The following is a 23,593-nucleotide window of genomic DNA, read 5'->3' as shown; positions in this document are numbered from 1 at the left end:
GCAAACGTACCATTTTTGAAGCAATTAGTGACGGGTGACGAAAAATGGATCGTTTACAACAATGTAGAACGAAAAAGATCCTGGGGTAAGCGAAATGAACCAGCATTAACCACTCCGAAAGCCGGCCTTCATCCAAAAAAAGTCATGCTCTGTGTCTGGTGGGATTGGAAAGGAATCCTATATTATGAGCTCCTACCACACAACCAAACGATAAATGCAGATAAGTACTGCTCGCAACTGAACGAATTAAAGACAGCGATTCAGGAAAAACGTCCAGAATTAGCTGATAGGAAGGGCGTCGTGTTCCATCAGGACAATGCCAGACCTCATGTTTCTTCGACTACCCGACAAAAATTGTTGGAGTTTGGCTGGGATGTGCCACCTCACCCACCGTATTCACCAGACATTGCACCTTCAGACTTTCACTTATTTAGGTCTTTGCAAATTCTCTTAGCGGCAGGAACTTTAACTCATTGATCGACATAAAAAACCACCTTGAGGAGTTTTTCGCCGAGAAACCTAAGAAGTTCTGGGAGAATGGAATCTTCCAGTTGCGTGAAAGATGGACAAAGGTTGTGAAACAAAACGGTGCACACATAAGTCAATAAATATTTATCGACATAAAAAAATGTTGCCTTTGAATTTTCCTTCAAAATCGGCACGAACTTTCCGGACGACCCAATACTTTAATGTAAAAACGTTTATGAAGAAGTCTCTCCGCGAGACTTGCAGTTTTAAGATTAAAAGCACGATACTTTGAGATGCAAGCGATCCCACGAGACACAACGAAAGATGTTCTCCGAGGATAACAGACCCGATGTGTATCGTGCACTCGTTTTGAGTGCACGCGACGTTACACGCAAGTGCACGCACAGTAACGAGAGAGCGCCAAGGTGATAGGAGTCGCAGCAAATTGCAAGCACTACCGCGAAAGTATTATTAGTAGCCAGCATTTATTCGAGATTAACGACGAAAAGGGTACTTAAAACGACGTGAAGTCGGAGAGGGAGCCTAACGGCAAGTTCCATACAGCGGAAGATGCGCGATTCCTCTGTCTAATTACTCCGACCCTTCTAACTGCCTCATCCCTATATACGCGAGAAAGCCAAGCGATTCTGGCGCGTGTTAGGTAAAATTGCTTCGATGGCACGGCTCGGCACAAAATGCAGCATGTGCATTTTCAGGGAAATGGTTGGCGTGTCTCCCTTTCCCTCCCTGCATCTCTTTCTCTCTCCTCGCAAAACGACAAGATGAAGTGTTAGTTAAAGGCTACTATGTTAAAAAATCAAACTCACGACGTGACAGCTTTGTGTAACAGCTCGTATCTTTTTCTACGATCAAGCTTGGTCCGTGGCCGCAATAACGCAAAAACGTACTAAAAGCAGCGTTCTATCCCCGCTTCTCATGTTTTGATGCTAAAAATAGCGACATCGTGTCGCGCAACAATGCAGCAGCACGCGTTGCGCCGATGCATCTGGACCGCAGCAGTCCTCCGTCACCGGCTTCTCCTAAAATTATCTCAAACGCGGCATCGGCCTCCGATTTTACTAGTCGTTTCGACGCCCCGAGTGGGAGTCGCGTGCCATTAGTCGGCCTCTCTTTCTCTCTATTCATCTTACATGTAATACCCCAACTTTTCTATCGCGTCCTTCCGTTTGACTCTAATGCCTCCGAAACGACCGTGCCCTTGGCAGCTGTGAGCAGTCGGCTCGTAACTCTTCTCTACAAACGGCCAAAGGTTTAAAACGCGCGCCTACGGTACGTCGCGGGGAATCTCGACATTCATTTCCCAATCGGGATGCTACAAATAAATTTATCACGATTGCGTTATCTTGATTCTGCGAACTCAAGTTGCAGTGATTTTGTATTATATTATATAGCGAGAATTTGCGGGAATATCCAACTGGGCGATGATGGTGGTACGAAGCCCTTACACGTCACGCCCTCGGTAACCGTCAGCAGTTTCATTTGGAGTCTAGACGTCGTCCTCGTCCCCCAGGGTCGGATTCCCGGTATCTCTGATATTTATAATCGCGAAACCTCGTCCCCGCATTAAAAGGCCCGATTCTCGGATTAGCGGAAGCTAGCCGCGTCTTAGATCTCGCACGGGAGACGACCGACACGTGTCGTGTCAAAAGCCCGTCTCTGCATCTCCCGTTGCTCTCCCCTATCGTCGTCCTTCCATCAGTGTACCACTCGATGTCCGCTTCCCATTTTCCATTCTCCGTTTTCAAACGTTCCTTAAATATACACGTCGCTCTCGCAGCTCTGGAGCGTCTTAATTTCCTTAACGTCATTCGATGTGCTCGCGACATTCGCGGTTGTACGTGCCCGGGGAGACGAGTCACTTTGAGCAGCGATTTTTAGTTTAATCATTCAATTAATAACATCTTATTGTGCAGGCACACGTTTATAAATCAACGTTGAAACTTCATGACACGTGTAACTTACGATATAATTTCTAATTGCCGTTACGCGCCATCGCGCGATTCGCTAGTGCGCTGCGGTCTGTTCTCATCAGTCTAATTAAATCGTAGTGTCAGAGATTACATCGTCATGCTATAGCGTTGCGACTAGACGAGAGAGAGAGAGAGAGAGAGAGAGATTCATCTCTCTATCCTTTTTTGCTCGTGCGAATCTTTTAGATTGGCGAGCGCACAGCGGACGTGTGCATCGTCGTGCGGTTGCACGCGTGGTCGAATAACGCGACCGGGCGTCACCGAAATAGCGCAATTAAGCAAATGACCCGTCCCACACGTGCCTGTGTTCTTTACCTCCCTTCCTTGGCGTTTTGCCTCTGTCCCTCTGTCTCTCTCTCTTTTTATCGTTACTACCCGACTATCCGCCAAGACGCGAAGAAACCACATTTCCGAGATGCAAACTTCTGACATAATTAAGAAGCTATCGTGTCCTCGATCGATTTTTCCGGTTGCCGTATCGAGGGTTGCATCGTTCGCGCGTGACATACGGTTAAACGATACACAAGTCCCCCGATAATTCCAATAATTTCCATCTTTCGCGTGCAAGACCGGCGGAGGGCACACACGTTTCCGCGTTTGTACGCATTGATAAGTAAACCTGCAAAGGGGCAGATGCGTTTCACCGGGCAATCCGTGCGCGGCACAAAAGCCGAACGCGCCCAGTGTCGGAAACGAGCGGAAGTGAGAAACAGCTACACGCCACATGCAGGTAATGTCGCCGATACGCAAACGGTACCACCGCGAATGCGAATGTACGCGCGCGCGTCGAAGCAATGAGGGCAAGTGCGTGCGAGTGCCGAGCCGTTATTGCGTTCGATATAACCGTCATTTTTCGGCAGCTGCCCAAACTTACGCACACGCGCCTTTCACCATTAAATATAATTTTCACGACGATAGGCGCGAAAAGGACAAGGGTCGCTCGAGAGAGTTCACGTGACAATTTTTTAACCGATGTCTTCCTCTTTCCGGGTCAAACTATCGTAAACGCGAGCCGAACGCAAAAACTGCCCAGTTCTTCCTCCTTCTCGAACGGGTGTTCGAAATTAATATCGAAATTCGTACGTATTTCATGAGATTTCATGAGAAGGCGGCGCTACGTGACGAAACGCGTTTGGTATCTCGGAAAGAGCAGGTTGGCGACGGGAAGAAAAATTGAAGCTACTTTGACACGGCTACCATAGCCATACGAGGGAGGATTGGAGTGGATGAGCGCGCGACGAAGAGGGATATAGAAGCTGCGTCGCGGCTTTGATACTTGGTGCGTGCGAAGCGGAAAAGCCGTCTCTGTGTAAAAACGATCCGAGATAATCTCCTTTTGTGGACGTCGTGACAATTGTGGGACACTTTTGTGCAGCTCGCCGACAAATACGCGAGCGCGCGAGCGCGCGCCTGAATGTGCTTGCAAGAAGAAAGAGAGAAGAGAAAAAGATTCCGACATTTGTCTCCTCTCTTCTCTACATGGATAAACGAGGTGGAGACGATGAGGAGTAAAAGAAGACAATATTTTACACGGACGTACACGAGGAAGGGTTGCGTGTTCTCGCCGTTACGCGCGATCTCGGCCGCGTAAAGACGCACGTACGTGCATCGGTGTGCGTAAATGTACGCACGAATGTAGCCTGAATGAATACGAACGACACTTGCACCCACATGATTCATTGAAATTCAAATGATATTTCTCTCTCTCTCTCTCTCTCTCTCTTTTTCTCTCAGAGAACGGGTCGTGATGCAGGCGCGCACGTTGGTGCGTACCGGCGCGATACCAACACGATCGCACGCGCACACGGGTCCCCTCTGTTGTCTGTGACAGCGTGACACCCCATGAAAACGCGCGTGCTTTACATATACGCTTTACATATGCCGGAGTTGGAGATATTCATTATAATAGCGAGCGCGCGAGCCGTATAATATGACGCATCTTTGGTATGCTAACTGGGGTCAAAATATAACTCTCGTCGCCGACGAGATTCAAGTCTGTCCGTCCGGATGGAGACATCCCCGAATTCCAACACCCATCCCTCCCACGCTGCCATCCATTCGCCAGTCATATTATCGCAAAGCGTGACGTGCGTGTGTATCGCAAAGATCGCTCAATATCGGAGCGCGACGTGTCGCGTCCCGTTGGCGGAAATCTCGTTTCTGCGAATCAGCACGCGTCCCGATCCGGTAGCGAACCGTTTTACCGGAAACGCCGCGAAACCGCCGCGCTGTGACCTGACCGGAGCGCGCTCCGTGATAGTAATCGTAGGCAAATTACGGCACTACTGTTCGTCCCATCAATCTATTCACGAGATAGACGAGATCTACGAAGGTTGCTACAGGTTGCCATTAGAATATCTCGGAAAGCGGCAGCATCGCTTCGATGCAATTTCCGGAACGGTAATGACATCGTCTAAGAATCACCGCCTTCTACCCGGCTACGGAGGCGAAACCGCGTTGTTTCCGAGTCGTTTCGCCGAGGAACCGACTCGCGCGTTTCTCGACCCCGAAGAAAAAATATGATCGCGGCCAACCAGGTTGTTCCGAAGGCAGCGAGTCCCTCTCTCTCTCGACGCGAGAAGCGCGTTGATCGCGATGGCAGAGAAAGACGAGCGATCAGCTCGCAACTGGCTGCTTATAACGAGCGCACGGAAAGCGTAGGTAGCTTAATAGCCATATTTACAGCCTCATCCAATTATTGGGTAAACACGAGGAATCCGCGGGTCAATATATCGCTTGAAAAAAGGGGGAACCAGGCGGCCTGGCGGATAAGTGATGCAGGTGTTGCACGGACCAAGAAATTAGCTCTGTAAGGTTTGTCGAACGCAACGTAGCTGTTTTCAACTGGCTTCTGTCTGGCTCTATCGCCGCAGCGCTCGCTCCTTTTTCTTTCTCTTTATTCGCAATCTTGGAATGGTACTGCCGCGTGCGTATCAAGTTTCTTTTTTCACGTTCACGTCGCGTTTATCAGGCTCGATGTCGGATGTCCGCAAAAACTATCGCGTCGCGCCGAGCGTGGAACTTTCTCATAAATTACGTCATTTAAACGAGACACTCGAGTACTAGACCCTTCTTCCTAATTCGAGAAACGAAAGGGTGCGACAATGGAAGCACTCGAACGATTTCCTTCAAACGACGACGACCGTCCCATATGCGACGCTCAATAATAATCTCGTTGCACCGTGTAGTAATTGCGCTTTCGCATGCGTAACTCGGTTAATTGATCGATAAGCAGGAATAAGAACGGCCCGCTGCTATACAGCGACATTAAATGAGGAACCATTACGACGTACGAAGCATGCAAACCGTATTACCGCGTTTATGCGCGATATAATTTATCTTACCTTCGCGATGGAATGAAAATGAATTGTCAATGTTGATAAAAGGTGAACGATGACGTATCGCGTGTTTGCTTCCGCGCGAGTCGTGGGCGAGTATCGGTATCAATTTATTCGGAATGGAATTTGGACGAGAATTTTGCGGACTGCCATCACCATAGAGCAGTCAACCTTCCCGATCCACGGGCACACGGACGGAACACGGCGTAAAAGGTCGCCGTGCACGCGTGTATACGCGGGAGCGAAATAGCCGGCAATTTGCAGGTTTACGAGTTATTTCACAATGGCTGCAAAGTATAGTGCTACAGTATTATACTGCCGTGGTAGCTCGAGTGCACGGTCAGCGAACGGCGTTGCGCGGGGGTACGACGAGCGCGTGTGGGTGCAAGAGCGCGAGGGGAACGACGCGGGGAGGAAGGCCTCGTATGGACTCCGGTGCTCTTGTCCGCGTTGAGCATCCACCGTCGGTGGATTACTTTGTGTACGAGGACAGGTATACAAGGATCGTTGTTTCACTGAAACGAGCTTCTGGGCTCCGTACGTACGTATAAGGGAGGGAGAGCGACAGCCGCGCGATGCCAGTTCGAACGAGTTGATCCCATCCCCCATGGTGCTACCCTATTTCAAGACAATGACGCAACCGATCTTGTAAATCTTTCCAGGGAGATTGGCAACTTTTATTCTCGCGAATTGGACCGTTCGCTGTCGAAAATAGTGTGGAAATTTGCTTCGTATCTCGATCGAGCGAGACTTTGCGTGGAAGCGTCGCGCGAGCCCTTCATGATCGAAAGCGTAACGCAACGTTGAAACTCGCGGCGCAAACTTTCAGAAAAAATTAGCCGTAAAAAGAAGCGCTGGGGCATGGCGCGCCAACGATTACCGACACCTTCGAAAAAAGAAGCGGAGGAAGAGTAAAACGAACGGAACCACCACTCGCCCTGAAGAAGAAAGATTAAAGAGCAGCTTGTACGCCCTCGCTGGAATGATGGATGCGATCCGTGAGATGCGGGCGCCGTTCGTCCAAGTAGGTGGAGACTTCTATTTCCATTCCCGCGCTCGTTGTTTCACGTTTCCCTACCACTCATCTTGTAATTTGCTTTAATCGATGATACGCTATTATGCCAACGCTCCAGTCAAGCAGAAAAGCCGACGTCTCGCGCTTTCACGAACAGCGAAAGTTCTTGATTCTCGAAAGAGGATCAAGTATGAAATTTCATCAATCTATCTCAGGCTGAAACACCGTTTTTTGAAGCGCGCAACGCGCCAACTTACACGCGGTAAGCTTGTCGTCCAAGCTACGAACGAATATCGCGGCGTTTTGTGAGCTCGCGCGCGCGAACAACAATCTAAATGGTAATCCAACACCACACCCTCTTCGCAAAAACTGAAAACTGCGGGTGAGCGGAGCGACCGGACTGACTGATCCGGGCCGCCGCGCCGCGCCGTTTCATACTTCACGTAGTAAAAATGCACGCGCGAGCGAAGTGCACGACCGACCCGCGCAAAAAACGTTAACAAGGCTGCGATGTGAGTCTGACTAATTCTATAACTTGGTCCTCGACTCCCTCAAACTTTTCTTTCTATGCGTCTGTATATATATACTATAGTGTTGTTCCGAAACGTTCCTTCCTTCCTTCCTTCCTTCGTTTCTCGGTGTCGAGATCGTCTCGTTCTTGCCCCAAAACACCCGTCAACGAACTCGCTATTCGGGGACGGTCGGCCGGATAATTATCTCTCGGCCGTGTAAAAATAATAATTAGCTCCCACCGTTGCATTAATTAAAGTGCTTTCCTCTTTCTCTCTTTCTCTTTAACCGGTTCACCGTTGCGCATTCTCGCGAGGGGGAGAGTTCCGCCGTAATTACACGTCCCTCCTGGCACTAACCAGTGTCCCACAAAGGTGACCGCGCGAGTCGTTCACGCCCACGACACTTGGCATGGCTTTGCACGATCGCGTCACGCCACCACCGCCAAGAGAGTCGCGGTCTGTGCCACGCTCCAAGATGATCGAATCACCTCGTTCGTTCATTCGTCCATGTTAGTACATTTTTAAATTTGCCTAGTCTCGAAAATATCGGAAAGTTATACCTTGAGTACCTTAGCCACTCAGGGTACGATAGCTCACTCATGACGAGCTGGCACACGCACGTGCGAGTACGTATGTACGTGTGTATATAAACTAACTACTTGCCTAACGCACCTGTTTGAACTGGTCTTCGAAGCTCCAACCCGCTTGCCCCACTTGCTGGTTGCTCGACGCAGCACGTGGTTCACGAGATTCACGGGATTCGCGAGATTCACGAGATTCAGCTTCTCCGTTACTCCTGGTGCTCCTGGGCGACACGTCCGGTTGCGTGGTCGAGGAGGGCATTGCTGCTTGATTTGCAACGGCGTTCACGATGGGAGAACTATTGTTCTGCAAGCCCTGTTGTTGCAAACTTGCTTGTTGCGACATGTTTTGTTGTTGTGGCATGTTTTGTTGTTGCGACCTGTTGTATATCGAGGGCATGCCAAGCAGCATGTTGGGGACGTTAAAGTTGCTGTTCATCACAGCCTGCAGAGCCTCAAAACTTCTGCTTTGTAATTCTGGGTCAGTATGCTGTCACAACACAACATAAAAGATGTCTCGTTATTAATCTTTACTAAACGACTGCAATAGAGAATAATTGTAATCGATTATTTACAAATTTGGCTTTACGACTTCTTTCTTCGTTAATAGAAAAATGATCTAAAACACTTATTCTATCTTTAGGCTCTTTAAGTTTTTGAAAATTAAGGGGGGAGCCTGCTTTAGAACGCTGAAAATAAGGTATATTTTACGAATTGTTTTTGGAGAAACTATACAGCGGATCATTATAAAACTTTGATGCATTTATTAGTACATGTTTAAAGATAAACAAAATTATTTTTTGATTTGAATATATCGCTTGCAGAGGTCGTCCTGGAGAAATCTTAGTGCAGCCGCGTCGCCGGCATTGCAAATTGGTGAGCATTCTCCTGCCTCCAAATTTCGTCTAAACTGAAAAATTGAAATATCTTCTCGTTATTTATGAATTCCCATCGTCGATGAACCAAAGAGAGAAGAAAAAAGTTGAAAAGTGCCAAAATGGTGGAGCTTAGAACACAAAAGTACGATTTTTAGGCAAAGTTTTTGAACTTTTTCATGCAAAAATAATTGTTTAACTTAATGTTTTTATGAATATTAAAGGTTCATCGACGATGGGAATTCATAAATAACAAGAAAATATTTCAATTTTTCAGTTTGGATTAAATTTGGAGGCAGGAGAATGCTCACAATTTACAATGCCAGCTGCACTAAGATGCCTCCAGGACGACCTCTACAGGCGATATATTTAAATCAAAAAATAATTTTTTTATCTTTAAACATGTACTAATAAATGCATCAAAGTTTTATAATGATCCGCTGTATAGTTTCTCCAAAAAAATTCGTAAAATTATATATTTCTCCAAAAAAATTCGTAAAATTATACCTTATTTTCAACGTTCTAAAGCAGGCTCCCCCCTTAAGTTACAAGCAAAATAACGATAATGTGAAAAAGTGATGTTGAATTTTACAAGATGTTCTTTTAATTTTCACACCAAGCGCACTATTACGATATGATCTCTTATCGCAATATCGATCGTAAAAGATACTTGCACTCGCCTAGATCCGTCATCCGGTTTAGGCAGTTGCCTAATAAAAAAAAGAAATCTATTGTCGCGGTGACACGATGGTAACTCATTTATGACTGTCAACGTCCGCTGTTACGACTATCTCACGACGATTTTCCACGATTCGTGTCGCTCTACCTTGGCAGTTTGTAAGTCAACGAACTTGCTCGAGTCTGTCGAGCAAGTTTTATGGCGAATTATGCGATTGCTTATCTTTACGGAAACAACGAGGAACAAACGATAGGAAACTTTTGACAATAAGACTATTTTCCGAAATCTATATTTGCGCTTGTTCGCTAGTGTCGATAAACACGTCGACGGAATAAAAGCGCTTCTGCCTCCATCTTACCTCCATATTGAATTTTGCTAGAAATTGTGGATGTATGGCGAGAAAACTATTGAGATGGGCCATCGAAGTAGACGTGGCTTGCGCCAGTGCATCCAATGAGGGTTGTGCGTTAGGTGGAAACATAGGTTGCGTCAGTAAGTCAATTTTTTCTTCTTCGCCATCGTCGTCATGTTCTTCGTGCGAACTCTCGGACAGATCGTCTTCTTCCACATGCTGAAATTATAAAAAAGTAACGTCAACATTAATTGATTATTCCGCTTTCGAGAAAACTCGATATATGCAATACCATGCAAGTTTAATCGCGACTATTAAACATTAATTAGGAAAATGGCGAATGTGCGGTGAGTCGTATACGCCGAGATAACGGCTATCAAGTAACATTATATGCTACGGGTGTCATACGTGTTTTACGGTTGTACCCATTGCACCGGTGCCGACATAAAAATGTGTACAAAGTCGCATTACCGAGAACGGAAACGACCATCGTAAAAAAAAGAGATGGACGTTCCGTATTTTTTCTTCACCTGGAATTAACTCAAGCTCTCGATAAATGTTTCGCGCACGATTCTCCGATACGGAGGGTATCCGTTACACAACAATTTTATATATCTCACGTTCGATGTAACATTATCGAAACGTGAGTCAGAGAATCGGCACTCGAAGGCGGCGAGATTTCGCTGTTCCACGGGTGAGGGAGTGCCCCTTTTATCTAAGAGAAGATGCAAATAGATTCATCGAAGCTTCAAGTGTATTCACGACGAGAAGCAAGCTTTTACCTGGAAAGGGCGGACTTGAATAAATATATACCTATCGGATGCAGGTGGATCGAACGGTAAATGCATCAATGTTGGTCCGATCTTAAATGGGACTACGATCGGAGGACAAGGCATCCGAACCGAGAGCGACACTCGGCTCCTCTGTCGGCATTTTGAGCACGTGTGATAATATTGACCCTCCACGGCGGTGGTCAGGCATGAATGAACGGCAAAAAATAAGAATCCTAATCAAATACGAAACAAGTTTGTTCCCGAGATCTCGATCCGAGGCTGGTCGAGCAACCAGAAAACTCGTCTCTCAGTAATTCGGCGCTCTCGGCCGAATAAAAATCGGCGCAATTAAGATTAAATTTATTACGTGCTTGTGCGTGGATGTTCAATTTTTGACAGGATCATCACGTTATCGCGTACATCGAATGTTAACGGTACGTGGTGTGTGTGTGTGTGTCAATGCTCGAAGACTCATGTTCCGATAACGCGCCGTGAAAGCCGTCGTGGTGCCTTCCGGAGGCATGCGTTTACGCGAAAAGTATCGTAGAAAGCCGGGGAAGGGGCCAAAGGGAAGGCGTGAAAATAAATTACGGTGGTTAACACCGTGGCAACGTTATTCTTACCGTGTGGCGTGGGGTTACGAATTATATCATTCAAGTGTTTGCGGACGGTACCGTCATTACAATAATCACGCGGTAGAGCCGCGTTCGAAGGGTACCATTGTTCTAGTCCGAACCAAACATTCGCACGTAGGTGTCTGAATCTCGTATGGAAAGTGACGAGGGAGATACGACGGTTGCGTCCGCCGTAGCGCCGAGCGGTCCCAAAACGGATTTCATTATTAAACGATTCGTTCGCGCACCAATTATTCTTCCCTTTTCTGGAACGAGCGAGCTGTATCGATCGATACTGATTTTCTTCGTTCCTGATACGACGCAGGCATTGCGAATCAAATACTACTCCTATAATCGACGTCCTTTTAGTCCCTTTATAATCGATCTGCTGTTTCATAAAGGCATTTTAACGAGATTTAATATACCCTAGGCACAAAAGGGACAATAGCTAAATTTACCGAAGGCTAAGCCGCGCTAAGGCGCGTTACCCCTTGCGAGGGCCACCGCGGATAACTGTGTCCGCCGTGATTTATCACCACGCCGCCATCCGATTGTTTTATCGTTTATACTTTATAGTTTCCACGCTTCGCGGGTGTGCTCGCGCTCTGCAACGAAGACACACGGACGCGTGCACGTACGCCTGAACGCCTGTACGTGCACGCTTGTTCGTTAACGTGTGCGTTATGCCTCGACACGGCCTGTAAATCATCGCCTAAACGCTTCAGGCACTGCGCGGACGGCGCGGCTCTAAATATTCTAATTACCGCGAGACTATCGCGTTTAATTGGGCGACTTCCGTTGGATGTGAATATTCGCAGATTTCGATCATCCACGAGTTTACGAACGAGCACCTTAGTCGAAGACGCGTTCCAATTGGGACACGGTATGGTTTATCGATGGATCGATCGAGTGTCAATTGTAACTTGTGTATCTGTGACGCTAATCTGCCTGTTTGACGTTGATTTTTATTACCGAAATGTGACGTACATCGCTCATGTATATCGAAACCTGCAAAATAAACACTGCACTATGCGCTGATCGGCCAGCTAGATCTCCTGGAAGTTATTACGCGACTAAATTGTCGCGCCACCGTTTTACAACTTCGTGGAATAGCTCGCCGCTATACAAAAGAACAATGTTATTGGATACGCAATGTGCAATGTGGAAAGTTTCGAGAAGAAAATTTCTGTCGGTATGTACGAGATAGCGCAAGACTGCAATTGCATTTTATCTCCGGGTAATTTTACGAGCAACTAGGATTTATAAATAAACGATAAATAAAAGTTTACTGCACAGAGAAGATACAAATATTATTTAATTTTTTGTTATTTCTGGACCGCGCCGTCTTCCTTGCAATAAATCCGTAATATAGTCCGTTTTACGAGCACTGCAATTATGGCTATCGTCACTGCAAGGCCAGTGATGCTTTGCGCTGCGAAAAACTTGCATTAAATAAGGCGCGCAAGACGCACGATGCTTTGTGAAAATATCTCCCACATTTCTCTCGATCTGATATTGCCGCGTAGAAACTACATATCCATTGTCAAGACTGTCCGGCCAAAGTATTTGGGCTAAGTTTTATGGATTACGTTTCGCAAACACGCGCGATTAGATACCAGCGCACAGAACGAAAAAGACGATAGCGATGTCACAAATGTATATCATGAAGACATCACTGTCGGTTGCAAATATATTGCAGATTTTCTTAAAACATTACATGTATAAATGTGTCAATATGAAACGTTGAGATTAGAAATTATTTCGGAAAATAACGTGCGATAAATGTGTAAAATGCATTTATGTATGTGCGTATTTCACCATTCGTGATTTCACCATTAGATATCACTGGAAATAAATAGTACGGCGCAACATGTATGCAAATCAATGAATAGATAAACGAGTGATTCCTGATACGCGAATACCTCACTGTAAACATGCATGGCGTAAGTGTAAACGCGGCGAAAACGAAACGAGATAAATAATACGCTTGAGAAAACGTAATAAAATGATTTCGGTGGAATTGATACGCGATAAACGTGACGACGAGTCTAATACGAGTCTTTTGCACGTAAACGCATTCGCGAAACTCGTATAACTTTACTATGAACGTTGCGTTACTAAAGAAGGAAGAACGAGAATGTTGATGCGACATAACGCAGATAATTTCCAATGTACATACGACGAAATGTGCGACGAAATGTGCCGCGTAATGTGCGAACGCGTGAAATAGGATGCGTTATCGAAAACGTTATCAAACTCATTTCCTCGGTAACGCCAGGTATGAGTCGTAAGCATATCGGGCCGATATCGAAGGAAATGACTGCACAATAATTACTTTACATATTGTAGCGTCGGTATCTCAGCGAGGTGGGAGGAGGAAAAGAGAGAGAGAGAGAGAGAGAGCCCGTGGTTTACCATATTCCATGAACGTCTGCGATCCCCGTACGTAAAGCCGATAAAGCGCTTACGCGATTACAGGACACACAATGAATTCGAAACGACGACTACCGAGAATTTGAAATGACGCGACATACGGTGATTAATTGCGTACTAGAAAAATAGGAGGCTAAACAATAGCGCCGAACGTGGTAAGCGCGCGACGCAGCGTAGTTTATCACGACGACACGTAAAACACGGGAAATCGCGAGTCTTCGTTTTGATTTGATGGAAACACACTTGACACGGAGAATCATCGGTATCGGTAATGGACAGAGATAGCGTTGCAAGGAGAGTAACGATTCAACGAATGGCCCTGGCGTTTATCGGTACCCCAATAAGAACGAAAGCTCGGGTATCCACACGAGTTCCCGTGGGCCTCCCGCGGTGCTCCCACGCAGGGATCGCGCGGCTTCATCGCTCCATCTTTTTCTCGTATGCGCACGCGAGGAATACGCGTGTAACTCTTCGGTCCATAAAATAAATTCATAAGTGCCCGATGATAAACAGCTCGGAAACGGAGCCGTTTTGGCAGATCGATCGATTTAGATTGAGAGATTACCCCCGGTGTCCACCCGATGCCCGGGTGAACGGAAGAGCGCTGATTTATCGGCTCCTCCAGGACTCTTGTCAGGTATATAAATTCATTGACCATCGGAATCGTCATCGCCGTAATCGCTTTTATTTATCAATATCGCCGGGGAGGCACATCGATCAGAGCTGTCTATTTAGGTGAAACGTCCTGCGGAACGCTACGCGGGGAGGCGGGATCAATCGAGTGCACGATAATTCCGTATCGATAATACCGTAGACGTATTCTCATACTCGCGAGTGATGTCATAATTACTAATTTCAGATTTAACTGCCGGTTGCATCCGCTCGCACGATCCTGGTATCGGTGGTCGGAAACGTGCGGACCATGTGTGTCGGTGATTGTAGGCAGGTAGCATTGTCTCCCATCTCGTTTCTCATGCAGGCCCTACATAGGTGAAGGAGTTCGGGTTTAGGGCAAACGCGCGTTGGACGAGGGTCGACCATACGTTGTCACTGCCTTCCGCTGCTGCCTTTCTTCCACGTGTCTGCCAGATTCGGGATCGTACACGCGGGATGTATACGGGAATCATGTATCGTTCACCGTAAGCGCGAATTATTTTTCTCGATTCGTTCTTGCGCAACCTACGAGATGTTGCGTGTCGCTTCGTGGGAGACACGTCCGAAAGAAAGACGCTGGCCAGACTTGCGCGCCAGAGCGTCGTCGTGAGACGCTGCTCGCGCTGTCCGTTTCCATCATTTTGTCCTATGAACTTGGGTAATGATCTCTTTGAAAAAATAATGTCGGGGACCGGGCTATGCGCGCGACTGTCGCTTCGAGGGCGGTCCGCGAGATCAAGTTCGGGGAAAAGGGTCCCCATGGCGAGCACTCATATTTATAACCGTGGCGTATTTCGTGTAAAGTAAATCGGAGACGCGGTGGAAAGACGGACGGACGATGGCTGCTCCGCCAGATTTAATTAATGACCCGCCGAGTTTGATCTGCCGCTACAAAGACCGTAGGCAAGATGTGCGCGCGTGTTCTCTCTCTCTCTCTCACTCGCTGGCGTTCTTCTTCCTTTCGTCATCGTTTCTCCTTCCGTGTGTGCTCTGTTTTCTTTGATATAATCGTAGTCGCCGAGAAAAGAAGAATTATGGGACTAAACTAGTACAGGAAAACTTTATATAGAGAGAAAATCAATCATGACTCACGAAAATCGCGATTATTCCTCGAAAAATATTTGACATTAAAGACAAAATCAGTGGAATCGGCCATTTCGAATTATATGACGACAATCTTGGCAAATTCACCTGGAAAGAGGCGCAGAACGGAATCTCGCGATCACGAGCACGCTGACACACGAGCGTACTCCAGCGCGTAGTTATTTCGAACTTGACCCACATTGCCGCCTTCCTACAAACTTTGCATTTCTCATTTTCCTTCCGAACAAAACCTGTCTTTGAAAAAGATGGATTGATCGAACAGGGTCATCTCTAAGATAGGACGCGTTTCTATTGCGCGAGCTGTTCCTTCTGCGCGATCTTGATCACGTTATTTCTGTGCCAAAGCCGAAATAAAACTACGACAAATTACGCAATCCCGTCTCGGTCCTGCATGCGAAAAGGGTATCGTTACGTTCCTGCTGATTTCATAAGCCGATATTCGCGCCGCGGCCGGCGAGCAGTCGAACGAACTTGAGACAGTGACGGATCGTCTAAATTGAAGAACGGAATTCGGGCATCCGCGCGCCGTGAGGCGAAGCAGACGAGAGAGTAGAAAGGCGAGATGAGATGCGAGTGGGCCATGGAGGTATAGAGCAATATTAATAGCGTGGGTGGTGGCAAAGCGTCGTGGAAGATATTGTTAGAACTCGGGGGCTGACTCTGCGCGCGCGTCCGCGCGCGTTCGCGCTCCGGAGGGGAGCTCCTCGCTAATGGGGTTTTAATGACGGCCAGCTGTCCGTCCGTCACACACTTTTAGACAACTATTCGGTATTTCTGTATCGCCATCTCTCGATCTGATTTTCCGACGACGCTCGTCGGAATCGACCTACGTCTCTCTCTCTCTCTCTCTCTCTTGTCGTGCGCCGCATCACCACGGTGTCCGATGTCCGAAAGACCCAACCTTCGAAGACTCAAGCTGAGAAAATAATTTCAAACAATCCAAAGAGACGAGTCGCGCGCACTGATGGAACGTGTAGGACGATCGCGGTTGTTCCGTAACAGGATGTTGTCTGCGTCTCCTTTCATCCGCAAATTCTTTGATCAATTGAAATTTCAATAAATTTCTATTTTTTCTTTCTTTTTCTCCCGCGACATGGCCAAGCAATTGACGTAAGATGCAGATCGTGCGAGACTCTCTCGCCCACCTCACGCAGCGAACGACAGTCGATTCGTTTCAGGCGCATTCTTATCGTTTTTGCGCAATTGTTCCGCACCTGGACTGGAGCCACGATCATATAATTCTCAAGTTTCTTCCGCCGAAACGACAAGTTTTATTGCCAAGAATCTCAAGGCATCCAAAGGATCATTCCCTCATGAGGAAGAAGTTTAGAAAAATGGTCGGTGCATTTGTTCCCACCGGCAGGCAACGATTAAGCTGTGCGTCGTCGATTCAGGAAGAAACGTTAGGACTGTAAAGTGCGCAACGATGGTATATGCACACAAACAAGTTACATGGACGTGTAGGAAGCAGACAAGCGGAGAAAAGCGGTTTTATGACCCATTACCCATCCAACCGGATTGGCCGAGACATGGAAAATCTACTGCTTGAATCTAACGCGCGGCCTTTATCGTAAACTCGTACAAAGTTAACGCAGAAGAATATTTTGTGCGATCAGGATTCGTCACTAATTTTCGACGATCGAACATACGGATTATACGGATGCCGACGATGTGGTCGGGGTAACAAGAAAATCTGCAGTTCGGAAAATTCCAGGTTTTAGTTTCGCGGAATCAATCGATCAATCCCTTTTTCGGATCCTTCCGAGCTCTGCACTTTGAACAACTTTCCACAAAACTTATCCGAACGTTTCTGAGACTACCTGAACGACTAATTGTCTCCACACAATTCAAGCAGGAGATGACTCAGATGACTCACCAGGGGTCTGTTGCTACGTGTACCACAACCATTGGTTGTTATACCGAAAACTTATCGTGCGTAATCGCGATCGGAGACTCATTTATTTCAGCGATATACATGGACGATGGACGGAAAAAACCAAAAGATGGACAAAGGACGAGATATCAGGATTTTATTGCCATGCATGGAATGTCCATTAGAAACTTCCCTTACAAACGTACGGTCCTACCCTCAGTCTTATCGCTCGCGTATATCACAAATTGCTGATTCGTGTGGTCGCTAAGACTTTTCAAAAAGTCAACAATATAGAATGAATCTAGTAGTATCGGAGAGTGAAAAAGATGTACGAACATCTAAAATATCACGCAAGCATTTTAGGGAGATCCTAGCTTGACTTCTGGAATCTTGAATAAAGAGGAAAACCAAAAATCTATTGTCGACTAACCAAAAGACTAGCATCTGTCGGCCACATGACCGACCGCCCTCTCGCAGTTCCTCCCTATTTGATCTCCCTCTCAGCCTGTAATCCCAGATTTTCCTTCCGCGAAAACGCTCGTTTCGAACCGTACCCGTGTAAAAATAGAAAAGGACACCAACGAGACAATACTGCACGGGTAACCAGATCCGAAATCTCAGCATTTATCATTGGTACGAAAATAACGTATAAAACTCGACCGAGTATAAAGAAAGATCGATCACCGCGAGATCTCTCAAGGTCGACCGCGACGACAAGCATTCGGGAAAAGAATGTCAAAGACGTCGAAATGAAACTTTGTGATAAATCTTTGTTATTTCTGAGAAACGTTTCTCGTGCGGTGACGCGATGCAACGAATGCAAAAAAGAAATCTGGAAGGAGATTAAATTGCGATACAACGACCAAATATATCGTATGAAGTTGTCCCTAGCTTACTTAAAATGCTTTCGTTATCTGCGACAAATTCTCCAATGATAGCACGCTACTCGAATAGGTAAGCTAAGGTGTCTAGACGACCACATACTTGTGATGAAGATGTCCGTGATTTCGTGCTGCGTCGTAAAACGAACCAGCTAAGGAATCCCTATAAATCTAGTGATATCATCCGTACGAATCGATTGATAATTCCAAATAAAAGATGGCATTATAAGCGATCTGTAAAACAGACTGCATCTGAAAAATAGACTGCATAATTGAACATAAGTTGCGTTCAACTGCGATATCGATCCGGTTGCAACAATGTGCGCATCTTAACCGGTAGTCCCTGTGGTTTACGTATTCAGCACGTCCGGAAACGTGAGCGGTATCCTTTTATTGCGATCGATTTCTTCGGCAGATGGTACTTTTCGATTTTGGTAGCAATAATAAAGTTGCAAGCAAGAAAAGAAGATGCAATTTTGTGGTAGAATGTGTACCGCACGATAACCGCGAGCTTCACATGTGCTGAACAATCGTTGTTACACAAAGAGCCCGTGTGTGAGTATTATAAATACAAGTACCATAAATATTGCAAAATCTACCTAACAATGAGATATTACAACGTGCTATTTGCCACTTGGAATTATACAAGCGAAAAATATAAATGATTTCTCTCATTAACGGCTTTTTGGAGGAAGGATAAATCGCTACTGAGGAGTATGCACCCGCGTCAGCTAAATATGATCAACGCTGGATCACGATGGCACGAGTTTGGAAACTTGGCGTGATCCAAGGTCGCCGAAGAAACGAAAGAGACGACGAAAGAGAGAGTCAACGACAAAGACGACGGGGGACGATCGCGTGTCTCGGCGAGAAAACGGGAGCCCACGGTGGCTCTTCTGGCTCCTTGAATGAATAATCGCTCCGAATTCACTCTGCTGGAATAATACACCAGGGATACGATCTACCCGAAATCACGCCCCCACGTAACCATTCATTTAACATTAATTTAATGATACATGGCCGGACAGAGCGTTCCCGGGCGGCGGTCACTTCGAGGAAGAATTTTCGGTACAAACGTTCTCATAGACGATCCGCGTCTTCATGATCAATCAAACATTTCGCACGGAATCTTGAAAAAAGATTCACGTTTTAACGTAATAAATATTCCTGTTGAGATGACTATTGATACAAGCTCCAGGAGATCGCATCGAGCGTGACGGATCGCGAAGGGATCGAGCCGAGAGAAAAAGAAACGAGCAGAAAGAGGCTGAATGGCCAGAGTCTTCGAGGTGAAGGCATTTCGACTAACGCAATAAAGGCGCGCGCGATAATATTGCGAATAATAAATATCGGGATGTAAATCCATTGGCAAAGGTAACGTCGGGCATAAATCAACGTTCCTGGAGGCGAAGAGAGAGAAAGAGAGAGAGGGGGGGAGAGAGAGAGAGAGAGAGAGAGAGAATAAGAGGGGAAGGAGAGGAGGAGCCGGTCGCGAACCACCCGTTCTGTATCCTCGTAGAATCGCGTCGTAAACTCGTCAAACTCAGCTCGCGAAATAGCATTAACTATCGGGATAATACAATCGTCGTTGCCGCACGTACGTTCGCCATTGGGGGAAGCAGATCGTTTTTGCTCTCCGAGGCAAGCGACGAAAAATTGCGAACAATGGTGCCTTGGCCTTGTCTCACCTAGAAGCGAGACCAGTCTACTCCGCGATGAACCCACCTCACACCTCGTATTGTCTTACGTTTACAGTGCAGCGTTTTCGGTGTTGCAACTGCGAACGCACACGTGCACGTTTCAAGGACAATCTCGTGAATCAATCGACGACTTTTATATCGAGCATTCGTTTTGTTCTTCTTACGCTTCGCGGCACGCTACGCACGAGCTCTCTCTCTCTCTCTCTCTCTCTCTCCTCCTCTGCATTAAACTCCTCTCTACCAAGGGCAATTCGAGCAGATTACAGGGCATTATTCGACAAACGCTAATTAATCTAATTATCGACCACATTTCAACCCGTACACGAGATCAAAAGATCCTGGTATACGTTATTATACTACCTACGGAAATTTTTGGGAAGTTTCGCGGCAGTCACGCAATGTCTCGATATAATTCGTGGAATAACTTTATACGAAGAGCCCAGTATTACATCTCTCCTCCTCAACCTCGCGCTTCTCTCGTGAAAGCGATTTGCCACGTATCGAATATCAAATATGCCTCAGAGCGAGAATATCGCGACCGCGTGTAGACTTTTCTCTACCAGTTTATGTACGGTAAAATTGTCTTGCGACCACGAATGCAACGTATCCGAATCTATATTCCAGCTCTCACACATTGTTACTCTTGACACACACACACACACACACACAAATCGCTTACCTTAGTGAAATATGTGGAAACCTTTCAACTGCGCGCCCTGCAAATGCTCAAAACTATCAGACAACCGAGAGCTTGGTTAGCTAGCCTAGTTGTTAGTCGTATCGCAATTGCGTCGACAACAAACAGAATCATTAATAATAATGGCAATGGCAATAAAAGATTACCTTACGACCCACTTCCATACGTTTATATGTTATTGCCGCTTTAACGACAATAGTATGTAATTAACGACAATATTACAATTCTGCTTACATATACAAGCAAGTTGTAAAAGTATGGCATCAGCTTTAAGGACACACGGGCAATAGATAAGGCTTATATATTTTCACAAATTCGTACCGATACGGCAGCTCGCGACTCGTGACTGTTGCGAAAGCACTTTACTCGTTGAAATTATGTAGACTATTAATTTCGACTATCTTTATAGATTCTTTCGTGACGTTGAGCGTTCGGTTTTTTTTCCTTCTTTTTTGCCTTTGATATCATCGCGCAGACAATGAGGTAAATTTTCCCGAAAGCAAGTACGTGCGAAAATCGTTTGCGCACGTACGTTTCACAAATTCCTCCAAAAACAGAATTGCAAGAGTAATGAAAGAGTTTATGATAAAACGAGCCGACATGACAGCGACAAGACTGTAAACTGTGCTCATCCGTCTGCTGCTACGACACGTATAAGAAACCGAGTGCTGTGAAACCGGTGTGTCAGTGATGAAAACGTAACGAAGACGCTACACGACGTAAAGATGAAAGAAAGTGGATGGAGAACCTCGCGCACAACCCACTTAAAAACATGTGTTTGCGCATAATTAACAAATGATCGTATCGTCGAAGAGTAACAAATAACAACGCAATTGTCGATATTCGCAGTGCGGTAGATAAGGATCGCGTCGAATAAATTAATTGACCAGGAGCAGCACGCCTAGTCGATTAAAACGCGAAAGGAGATCGAATAAAAGGGGTCACGTAACGGAGGCCGACAGGGCGTGCGCGCGTGCACGTTACATCAGTGCAGTACAGGGTGCAAGCGTAAACGAGAAAGAAACGGGATACCGTAAACACGGAGCTTCTCACCACAGACTTGAGATCGGGGCATGGGGAAGGTGGTTGGTGTCAGCACGCGACCTCGCGGACACGCAGCATGCGTTAAACGTATCTACTCCGTCTCATCTCCCGTGTCTCGAATCGTCCGCCGTGACTCGAATCACGGCAGCGCCACAGAATTTGCCGTGAAAATTAGAATCGCGAGCTCCGCGATCTGTCAATCTCAACATTGAAATGTCTCATTATCCAACATTATCCGAAAGAGGAGGAAAAGAAGTTGAGCTGCCGCGTAACCGGCGAGAACGATATGGTCTCGTGCATTTACCGCGAAAGGTAAAAGTCTGCTAAAACAAAATGACATAAATCGAAACCTGAAGGGAACGCGTGAATTAGAGCGACAGCCGCGAATGACGTTTCCTTAAGTCGAGTCTCTGTTTGACATTTTTCCACCGGTTCTGGATAATTTATGTCTTGCTTATAACCGATACGTCAAGGGTGGGGACGTCGGCGTCGGCGCCGGTCGATCGCAAGAAAGTGCACACCGCACTTACAGCGGGTCTTACTCGCGGCATGGTAATATCAAACGCGGCGGCCTTATAGGGATTCTGTTACTAATATGCCCCGGTAGCGTAGGAACCCCTGTGCTGCATATTATCCGATACGAATAATGCGACTAATCGAGTTAGCTTCACCCCTTAAGCTGATATGTAGCTTTATACAAGTACAAAGCAACGATCGCGGACCCGCGCGAGGAAGATCCGTCCGCGCGCGCGCGCGCGCGCGTGTATGTGTGAATATCTGAGGTTCATAAATTCGGTAATACATAACCGGCAACGATCGCTCCCCTAGTGGCAGGTAATAGTTGCGGGCGATAAGGCGCAAGACGAAGGCAAAAATATTGCAGGCGCTACAAAGAGAAAAGGAGAGAGGTATAACGACCAAACGAGCGAGCGATAGAGAGAGAGAGAGAGAGAGAGAGAGCGAGAAGGAGAACGGTAAGAAGACGAAGGGCCGTCCGCCTCTCCCTCCTTCTCTCTCTTTCTCGAGCAACCAGACTCGGTGTTTTACGGTCTAGCCGCGATCGCAAAAAATCACGATCGCAGAGAAACAGCGGTGATGGTGATGGTGGTGGAGGTGGAGGTGCAGCTGCGTGGTACGCAACCGTGGTAGACGCATGGTAATTCTCATTGAACGCGTAATTACATTAATTGTCGGCTCTTGGCCGGACAAATTGCGGCTTTAAAACCGTCCGAGTCTCTCGCACAGCGCCCGAAAAACATCGACCTCGCTTCGAGCGGAAGACCAACCCTTGCTCCCTCCCGCCCGTCACCGGCGTCGTCGCGTTCCTCTACCCTCGAACGAAAGACGGACAGCTGCCCGCGACAAGCTGCTTAAAAAGTACCGGCGAGTGTATGCGCGAGTGTTAAGTCGTTGTTACCGCGACCGCGTGTGTCGCGATTCCCAATTACCCGGGCCGGGGTTGTATCCCCGGTACGACAGGTGCAAAAGCGTCCCTCCGAGATACGAGAGTAGTCATATCCCCCGTAATTTAATTTAAAAGAGCATCGAGAAATGTTAGTACGAAAAGTTTCCAGTCTGTTGATCGATACGACGGGAACGCGTACGTGAGAATGCCGCTACGAAATCTAGCACGTGTGCGATGATCGCGCGCGGATACAGCGGCGTGCAGCGAGTTTTGCGCGCGCACGTGGAATTCGGCTATTAAGCCGAAACCCCGAACGACCTATAAAATTCGTCTGGGCCCCGCGTTGTCTGCGAGCGTGCATTAAGCGCTTGCGGTTATGGGTCTACGCTTCGCACAGGTGTCCGGGGCCCCGTGCGCGCCGTGCGCGGTCGAGGGACTACGGCGCCGAATAAAGAATTCGCGCGCGAGTACGTTGCTCCGTCGAATAAATAACGCGTCGTGCGAGAAATCGCCAGGATCGGCGGGCTTAAATACGCTCGAACGAAATAAAGTTGAACGCTCGCTGCGAGCGAGGCAAAGTTCCGAGGCGAGAGCGCACCGCGTC

At 47.0% G+C, this 23,593-nt stretch overlaps 1 protein-coding gene across 1 annotated transcript in view; it reads right to left on the bottom strand.

Moving 5' to 3' along the window:
• Positions 1 to 23,593, bottom strand: part of LOC105286012 (protein dead ringer) — a 75,926-nt gene that overhangs the window by 39,473 nt on the left and 12,860 nt on the right. Inside the window, 2 exon segments of the mRNA XM_026974328.1 lie at positions 7,988 to 8,395; positions 9,818 to 10,030. Coding sequence (XP_026830129.1) covers positions 7,988 to 8,395; positions 9,818 to 10,030 — 621 coding nt within the window.

This window comes from Ooceraea biroi, chromosome 12 (genome assembly GCF_003672135.1).
Source record: "Ooceraea biroi isolate clonal line C1 chromosome 12, Obir_v5.4, whole genome shotgun sequence".
Classification (NCBI taxonomy): Eukaryota; Metazoa; Arthropoda; class Insecta; order Hymenoptera; family Formicidae; genus Ooceraea; species Ooceraea biroi.
Note: the sequence above shows the minus strand (reverse complement) of the source record. Positions and strands in the feature narration are given on the sequence as shown.